Source organism: Sceloporus undulatus, chromosome 1 (assembly GCF_019175285.1).
Source record: "Sceloporus undulatus isolate JIND9_A2432 ecotype Alabama chromosome 1, SceUnd_v1.1, whole genome shotgun sequence".
NCBI lineage: Eukaryota > Metazoa > Chordata > Lepidosauria > Squamata > Phrynosomatidae > Sceloporus > Sceloporus undulatus.
The window spans coordinates 123018345-123027826 of NC_056522.1; the positions used below are offsets into that span (position 1 = coordinate 123018345).

At 41.7% G+C, this 9482-nt stretch overlaps 1 protein-coding gene across 5 annotated transcripts in view; it reads left to right on the plus strand.

Moving 5' to 3' along the window:
* Positions 1-9482, plus strand: part of GABRR2 (gamma-aminobutyric acid type A receptor subunit rho2) — a 44087-nt gene that overhangs the window by 26378 nt on the left and 8227 nt on the right. For all 5 annotated transcript variants that reach the window (XM_042446492.1, XM_042446494.1, XM_042446493.1 and 2 more), the window contains 3 exons: positions 1547-1629; positions 4941-5081; positions 8447-8599. In XM_042446492.1, the coding sequence (XP_042302426.1) occupies positions 1547-1629; positions 4941-5081; positions 8447-8599 (377 nt within the window). The remainder of the gene's footprint in view (positions 1-1546; positions 1630-4940; positions 5082-8446; positions 8600-9482) is intronic.

A 9482-nucleotide genomic window follows, 5' to 3' on the forward strand; every position in this document is an offset into this window, starting at 1 on the left:
TAAGGTATGGGGATTCCACCTAAAAATTAAGAAGAACTTCCTGATAATAAGAGCTGTTCAACAGTGGAATATGCTGCCTAAGAGTGTGGTGGAGTCTTTCTCTTTGGAGGTTTTGAAACAGAGGCTGGATGGTCATCTGTCAGAGGTGTTTTGATTGTGTATTTTTGCACGGCAGGGAGTTGCACTGGATGGCTCTTGTGGTCTCTTACAACTCTGTGATTCTAAGTCAACAGATGACTTGAAGGCACATGCACACAGAAGGGAAAGACAACAGTGATGGAAACCTCTTCAGCAGATTGACTCATTGTTGTGCATGGCTCAGGCCCTTTCCTCAAAGGTGCACTTATTTGTTGTAAGGCTGCCATACCTTCTGACTTCTGACTTATGCCTCTGACTTGTGCAGACAAACACACAAATGTTTTTTTTGGACAGGCTGCAGAGGGTTGTTCTCTTGCCCTTTTGAACAAATCTTCCACCCCTGGGCAGCTGTCAGTCCCTGCCAGGGGCTTTTATTGCTCCATCTTATCTGCGGGAAGCTGGGGAAGTGATTGAGACTATGGAGATCCAGCTGCTCTAAGATCCCAGGGCAAGAAAAAGAGGGTGCACTCCATTTGAGAGCACACTCTCATTTCTCCACCCTACCCCTCATGCTGCTTTTCTATGATCTGAGTTGCCTTCCCCTTCCTCCCTCCCTCCACTACTGGTATTTGACAGCAGCTGGATGGGAGGAGGACATGCACATGTGGAGCTATGCACACATGTAGAGTCCGCCATAATATACAGTATTTTCTTCGCAGAGTAAAATGGTGCTTTCCCCCATCCTTTTCTATGTTTTTTTCACATGAGGGAACAAATGTCTTGAGCATGGACTGATATCTGTTATAAGACATTATACCTACACTGCAGAATTAATGCAGTTTGACACCACTTTAACTGCTATGGCTCAATGCTATGGTATTTTGGGATTTTTAGTTTTGTGAGATATTTCGCCTTCTCTCTCAGAGAGTTCTTGTGCCACAACAAACTACAAATCCCAGGATTCCATAGAATGGAAGCACCATCAGACTACATTAATTCTGCAGTGTGGCAGCAGCCATCAACAATGAGTGGCATAATCTCTTCTGTTTCCTTCCTATTTCTATACTCTAGTCTTTATTTTTCTTAATTAATTCATAATCTATGGAGTATCTCACTCCAGTAACATGGTTGGAACCAAAAAATGACTTTTAAAAATGACTGTTTAAAAAACTCTTTATTATCGCAAAGGGCTGAGCTCTCAAAATCAGTTTTATTTCAGCAAAAGGAGGAAGAGCATGGTGGGCCAATATGGAAACACACCATAAAGGTGGCGTCACTGGAGGGGTGTGGATCGCACCAGATGACATCCTAAGGGGAGGGTGACACCACTGCTCCTTATACACCTATCTTTTGACAGAAACAGGCTGTGCCATTCACCTGCTTCCCTTTAAAATGCTTTAAGAGATGGTGGTGTGGGTGGCACATATTTCTATATAGACAAACTGACTTTTCTTTCTGGAATTTCCAGGATCACTGTTACAGCAATGTGCAACATGGACTTCAGCCGGTTCCCATTAGATTCGCAGACTTGTACTCTGGAGCTGGAAAGCTGTAGGTAGCATTCACATTTCTATCTGCAGTGTTTTCTGAGACACTTGTTCATCAATTTGGTTAAATTGATGGAAAAAGAGACCATACAATCTACAATATCTATTCATAACCATGTGCCATGAGTCATCCATTGTAGTCATTTAGGAGTTGAACCAGACCAGGGCCTTTTCTGCTGTAGAATGCCCTGCCGTTAAATACCCAGCTGGCACCAACATTGATACCATCCCAGTGTCAAGTTAAAATATGGCCTTTTATTAAAGTATTTAGGATCTAACTGTGTTTTTACTTGTTAAATATGTTTTTAATCTTATTTCATTATTTCTATTCTTTTACATTTAAATTTTAAAAAACTGTTCAATTGATTTTATTTATATGCTGCCATATTTTGTATCTTGAACTCAGTTTGTAGCAGTTGGAATAAACTATGGACAAAGGGAGAAAATGAGAGGAGGAGAAAGAAACTAGGACATTTTAAAAGCAGCTGTGTTTTAGCATAGAAAAGTTGTTGCATGGTATGGGAATTTGGTAATTTGTTGTTGTTGATATTATGTTTGTTTGTTTTTTGCTCCGTTCTGTGGTTTTGATGTTTGTTGGTATGATGTACTCCATAAAAATATATATTTAAAAAAAAGCAGCTGAAAAAGTGGGAAACAGAGGATTATTTGAGACTGTCCCTACCAATTCAGGGGAGTTGGAGAGTGTCCTTTAGGAGAATAATACACCTATGGCTGGTACTTTATTCTGGGGCCTAACAGTTATGACCTTTGGGCCTGGTTTTGTTTCATTTTTGCTGTTTGCACGTAGAAAGATTTCATATTGCAAGAGCACAATGGTGCATTCAGAGGATACACCGGTGTTGGAAAAGGCTGCCTGAAGCACTGAATTCTCCTTGATTGCCTCTGCAAAAGTGCAAGCCTGCCCTACTCTGTAGCCTTAAAAGTGTGGAAAGTATGACCAAGGAGTGCACTGCTGGTTCCATGGCCCTTCTGATCAAGGCTTCCTGGTGCTGGGATTGAGGGATTGTAGACCTGTAAAAAGGGTCTAAAGACCTTGGGAAGGACATGTCTCATTCAACTGGGTGTTTGTTTATGTTCCGTGCCACAGACTGTGGGAGATTATCAAGTTTATTTGTGATCCATAAATCCCCTGGGAAGGCCAACCTACCTATGGGCCAAATTAATGATATTTAATCCATTTGCTCACTGATCTATTTGGCTTGACTTTATGGGATCAGAACATGTCAACAGAGTTATAGCTTGCTTCTGATCAGCCAGCTCAACCTCTGCTGGCTTTTCTCTGAAATGTTTTTTTCTCCTTTTACTGATGATGTTAAAACAAATGGGATTCACAATTTAGTTTATAGATTATTTATGTGGACCTGAAACTCAGTAGATCATATCCAAAATTTGTATGCATCACATAATTATTGAAATGTAATATAGAACAAGATCCTATTTGTTTTTACCATCTGACCATGATTTGGTCTGAATGATTTGGGCTACATACATGCTACAGATTATATTGTTCTTACAATACAAGATATCGTAATATAAAATATAGAGACTGGAGTTCTGTTAGGATGTTGCCTGCTCGTAAGTGGACTTGTGTTTGTGGGGAATAAAATTGTGAAGATGTGCAATGTCTGTATTCATAAAGAGCTGCTAACCGAGGTGGCAAAGGGACCAATGTACACTGGAACACCAAGAGAGTTCTGGGTGCACCTTTTGGATTCCTGATGCACATGGGTTGCACATCTTTGTAATTCAGTAACCAGGTTTCTGGTGCTTAGTTAACTGCATACAATTTTATGTTGCATGAAAGAAGATACAAGATTCTAGCCAGTAATGTTGTGGTTTCTACCAATGAATCCAGGGATTTTACATTTGATAGTACTGATATAATCCCCTTGTAGAAATCTCATGCATTTCTGAGATATTTACTGTTACCAAGATACCTCATCCCTGAGAAGAAAGGGACACTATGGTTGCCAGTCTGTGCATAATTACTTGAGATTAGGTTCCCTTGGACATAGTGAATTTACGTCTGAGTGCATGGGATTGAGCTGTTCGGCTCCAATTAAATGCACACTTAGGAATGAGTCCCATTTAACTCATTGGGAATTACTCCAGAGAAACCATGCACAGGACTGTTACACAAACCAGTTTTAGTTTGCAAGTAGAAAAATACAGCCATCAAGCGAATGTCAAAGTACTTTCTCCTCCGTTGTCCTATTTTTGCTATTTGAAAAAACAAAAATGAAACCATCTAGTTATTGTTTGTCTAGTTTCTATTGTAAAAAATAATGTCGAATTAGTTATTACTTAGTAACTCTCAAATAACTACCTCATTAACTAGATATTAAGTAACTAGTTGAGTCAGCAGAGTGTAGTGGTTTGAGTTTTGGACTGGGGTTTTGTCACATGAGACTACAAAACCAGAATTTCAACAGGATAAAAGTGTCTTTGGCTGATACTTATCACACAATGTTGTGTCCATCTTGCTGCTGCACTGCATTATATTTGCTCCTGTTGTGCACCTTTTCATTGATGGACAAAACCTGTCAATAGGCTTTCAAGCCCACTGTGACTCCATTACTGCCTTCAGGCGATAAATGCCTCCTGCTGCAGTTGTGCTTCTCAGGTAGTCATGAGGTGTGAGTGGGCATACATTTCCTCCTCTCCCTTTCCCCATGATTGCAGCAATCAAGGCTGCAAACAGCTTACTGAAGTGTGAGGATGCTGTGTACAACACATTCGGGAGGTTATCAGCCATGATTGCTCGTTTCCCCTTTCCTCCTGGAAGGTGGCATTTGGCAGTGTAGAAAACAGATCACATGGCCAAAGCACTATCAAGGGGGAAAGTGTGAGAACAAATGATGCCAAACAGGCATGCTTCCATTCTTAAACTAGTGTGATTGTGGCAGTAAAACAGGCTGGTGTGATAAAGTTTTAGGATGCTTGAGACCATGGTTCGAATCCTCACTCAGCCATGGATGTCATTGGATGTCCTTGGGCAAATCACACTCTCTCAGCCTCAGAGGAAGGCAAAGGCAAACCACCTCTGAAAAAAGCCTGCCAAGAAAACCACATAATAGGTTTGCCTTAGGGTTGCCATAAGTTGGAAATGATTAGAAGGCACACAACAATGATCAAGTTATGTAAGAGGAGCATCAGTTTCAGCCTGCCAATAAAAAATCAGATTTCCTACCCATACCATCCTTCCAGATTTGGCCATTGATTCATCTTCCTACTTTATTACTTTCTTCTTGAGCTATAAAATAATATATTTTGCTATTCCAACTTTCTCCACAGATGCTTACACAGATGAAGATCTGATGCTGTACTGGAAAAATGGGAATGAATCTCTGAAAACAGATGAGAAGATTTCCTTGTCTCAGTTCTTAATACAAAAATTTCATACAACTTCCAGACTTGCTTTCTATAGTAGCACTGGTATCAGGTTTTCTTTCTCATTTTCTTGTGACTATAGTCATTTTGATAAACCAAACCTGGCTAGAGAAATATCATTAAAATATTACCAATCACCCTTTTGTCTTTTAATATTTATTCATTTTATTACATTTTTTTACCCTTCAAAATAGCACCCATAGTTTCCTCACCCCACCTCACCCGTTTTGTGTCCCAGACAATCTTGTAAGGTTTGTTATTATTGTGTGCCTTCAAGCCATTTCCAATTTATGGCAACCCTAAGGCAAAAACCTCTATCGTGGGGTTTCCATGGCATGATTTGCCCAAAGGGGGTTCACCATTGAGGTAGGTTAGGGGAATAATGACTAGCCCAAAGTCATCCAGGGAGCTTCATCAAATTGTTGGTCAGATAAGTACCACTGAAGATGTCTTACAATCTCTCTCTGGCTTTTCTTCGCGAACGAAGATTCAGGAAGGACTCATCCTGCGCTTTCTACAAGCGCATTGATGACTAAAAAGGCCAATCCGAGATAAACAAGTCCGGTTGCAGAAAGAACAGCAGAAAGTCTTCTTGGGTGATGTTTCCAGGTTGTAGTTCTTTCTGCGTTGTCATTTCTCTTCGAGACTCGTTTGACGTGAGCTTTCAAAAAAGGCTGCAGCATTGTGGATAGTGCATCTCCATGCCTCTTGATGCGAGGCCAAGGTAGACCATTGTTGGTGATCAATTTGGCCGAGCCTGAGATGTTGTTTCAGGGAGTCCTTGTATCTCTTCTTTGGAGCGCCCCTCTTACGCTGACCCGAGGCGAGTTCACCATAGAATACTATTTTTGGGAGGCAATGGTCCTCCATTCTGGAAATGTGTCCTGCCCTGCTCAGCTGCGTCCTCAATAGCATGGCCTCAACGCTAGTGATCCCTGCTTGCTCAAGGACAGCAACATTTGTCACATAATCAGTCAAGTGTATATTTAGAATTGTGCATAAACAGTGCTGATGAAAGCGTTTGAGGAGTTGTAGGTGTTGGCAAATAGGTACAATACAGTATTTGTATTCTTATGTGAATGCTGTTAAAGCAGGACAGATCCACTGGAAAATCAAACACATGTTCTGTAATGTAGTGGAGAAATGCGGCAAGTTTTTAACTCTGAAAACACTTTAGGTCAGCAGACAGTGCGTCTCCTAAAATAAAAATTCTGGTTGGAATTATGTTGGGGATTTATGTAGGCAAACACCATAGTTTCAGTGCTACACTGTGAATTCCATCCTGATCCTCCCTCAATCCTCACTGGGAAGTAGATGACTGATCCCCTCCTGTGAATGATCTCTGGTGCAACAGGCAGAAGCAGGGACTTTGTCACAATTTCCCCGCACAGTGGACCCCCACTGATCGCAGTGGCTGCTTCCTGGTAGGTAGAAATTTACAGTTCCTGTGTGTCTCCTGAACTAGGGGCTACATAAGGGTCCTGAGTATGAAACAATCATAAGTGTGTAACACTTTTCAGATTTTCAATGATAATGTAAAGACTATTTCAGATTTGTTCTTTAATTTGCTAGTTTTACTGTTTAACAAACAGAACCTTCAATTATACAGGAAAAGAGATTCCACCTAAACTTTAGGATGAACTTTCTGACAGAAGAGCTGTTTGACAGTGGAACACACTCCCTTGGAGAGTCGTAGAGCCTCCTTCTTTGGACGTTTTTTAAACAGAGGCTGGATGGCCATCTGTCAGGGGTGCTTTTATTGTGAATTCTTGCATGGCAGAATGGAGTTTGACTGGATGGCAATTGTGGTCTCTTCCAACTCTATGATTCTATGATTCTAATTTGTTAACTAGGGTGGGATACTAGGGCGCTGCCCTAGTTTGCTGCGCGAGGGCGCAGCGGACATATCGCGTGGCTCCCTCACGCAGCAAAAAGAACCCGCTTTTTGCGGGTTCTTTTTGCGGTGTCGTTGTGACGCCGCAAGGCACCAATGGCGCACTTGTGGTGTCACAACCGCGCTGACATGTGCGGATGCTAGGCATTCATCATGTCAAAATGGCGGCTCCCATATGTATGTACAGGGTGCCACCATTTTGACACCCTCATCACGTGCGAGGGGCGAGGGGCATCTGAAAGCGCCACCCCTCACACGTGACGACGGCGCCCCATAGGGCCCGTCTATCGAGAGCCTAGGTTACACATTTGTAACTGCCCAACAGGATTCCACCCACAATTTCCTTAAGCACATAGGAACTGTTTGTGTATGTTACAGACCCACTACCTAAACCTTCTGCTAATGAACAAAACAATAATTTTATATTGAAGATAAATGATGCTGATAGTGTTAAATAACTTAATACGTATCCTTAGCAAAGTCACAGTCAACCTCATTTCATCTCTGTAAACTGAAAATAAAAGTGTGTTAAAGCAAATATGAGAACCAGCATGGTATTATGGTTTGAGCATTGGACTACAATCCTGGAGACCAGGATTCGATTCCCTGCTCTGCCATGGAAACCCACAAGGTGATCTTGGGCAAGTTACACCCAGCCCCAACAAACCCCATGATAGGTTGTCCTTAGGGTCACCATAAGTCAGAAATGACTTGAAGGCACACAACAACAAGGGCAAATACATTCTTTGTATCTATATACATAATGTTGATTCTGATAGCATTAAATAATTCTCTGTGTGTCCTTTGGCAAGTCACAATCAACCTCACTTCACCTTTGTAAACTGAAAATAAAAGTTTGTTAGGGTAAATACATCCATTGCATATATTTAGTTAATATATTCCCCTTTTGTTCCCCCCATACCATTTTTGCATTTCTTTCCCCCTCAGTGGCTTCACTGGGGGGTGGGGGGTGAGGGTTCTGCCCATACCAGGTGACACCCCAGAAGAGGGGTGACACCTGGTCAGGCCCTCCTCCTGCTGCACCTCTCCTGGCTTCACAGTGGCAGTGGTCTCCTTGTGAGTGAAGCCACAACAAAGGAGATGGCTGAGCACATCCCACCCAGCTTTTTGGTGGTGGCAAAGGCCTCCCTGTGAGGAAACCTCCACCGCAGCAACAAAGAGGGCAAAGAGGGCTGAGTGTGCCCTTTTGGCTGGCATCATCCCCCCTGCACCAGGGGACACCAGGGGTGGGAATGCCATTCATGTACTACCCCCTTTTGGTGGTAGGATCTCTCCCTGGACATCTTCAAAAAAGGCTGGACCTAATGAAGATGCTGTAGCTGGAGTCCTGCTGTGGGGAGGACTCAATGGCCTATTGGGCCCCTTCCAACTCTATGATTTTATGTATCTCTCAGCAATTGCTGATATTTTATATCTGTATTATGTTGTAAGTCTCACCTAACTTTTGCTAAGAATTCTGAATCTTGTGTGTCTTAAAGTCCTTTTCCTCCAACAGGTTGGTACAATCGCCTATATATTAACTTTACTTTACGTCGCCACATCTTCTTCTTTTTGCTCCAAACTTACTTCCCTGCCACACTGATGGTCATGTTGTCCTGGGTGTCCTTCTGGATAGACCGCAGAGCCGTGCCTGCAAGAGTTTCATTAGGTGAGCGATTTTCTCTACAATGTAGAGTTTGCATGTATAAAGGACAAGACGTTATACATGGACAAGGACAGAAAAAATTCCAAATACACTGGTGCCTCGGGTTACGAAATTAATTCGTTCCGCCATTCCTTTCGTAACCCGAAAATTTCGTAACCCGAAACACTTTTCCGTTAGCACTGGAAAGCCTATAGCTGCACTTTGCAGCATTTGAATTTCGCGCCGAAATGAATTGGGAAATTCCCATGATTTTAAGTGCATTATATTTGAAATTTGTGGCTTTCATTAATGTTACTCTTGACCACTCTAATCACAGCATAAAATGTATACTCAAATCTAGAATATATTGTTGGTGAACAAGAATGCTAGATTCTAATGCTTTTTATTTGTGTTTTTTGCTTAGGCATTTAGTATTGCTTTGGCTGCAGTTAGCACTGGAAAGCCTATAGCTGCACTTTGCAGCATTTGAATTTCGCGCCAAAATGAATTTCGTAACCCGAAAAATATTTCGTAACCCGAAACAGTTTTTGCCAATCCAACTTTTTCGTATCCCGGAAATTTCGTAACCCGATCATTTCGTATCCCGAGGCACCAGTGTAGTCAAGTACTAAACATACCATCAAGTGACATGGTACACAGGCACTTTGACTTCTGTGCCTAGATTGATTTCCATGCCTAATTCTGCAGATTACAATGAGAATTGGTGTAGTACTATTAATTTTTAAACAGAATGCTAAACTGAATTTTGAAATTGTTTCTTATTGATCTGCCTTTTGATTGATGTTTATTGGCCAGTGTTTAACCTTACAAAACAGTACATTCTAGGTCTCTCATTTATCTGCAGGTCAAACCCACTGAAATAGAAGCTCTTATTCTGAATCCAATA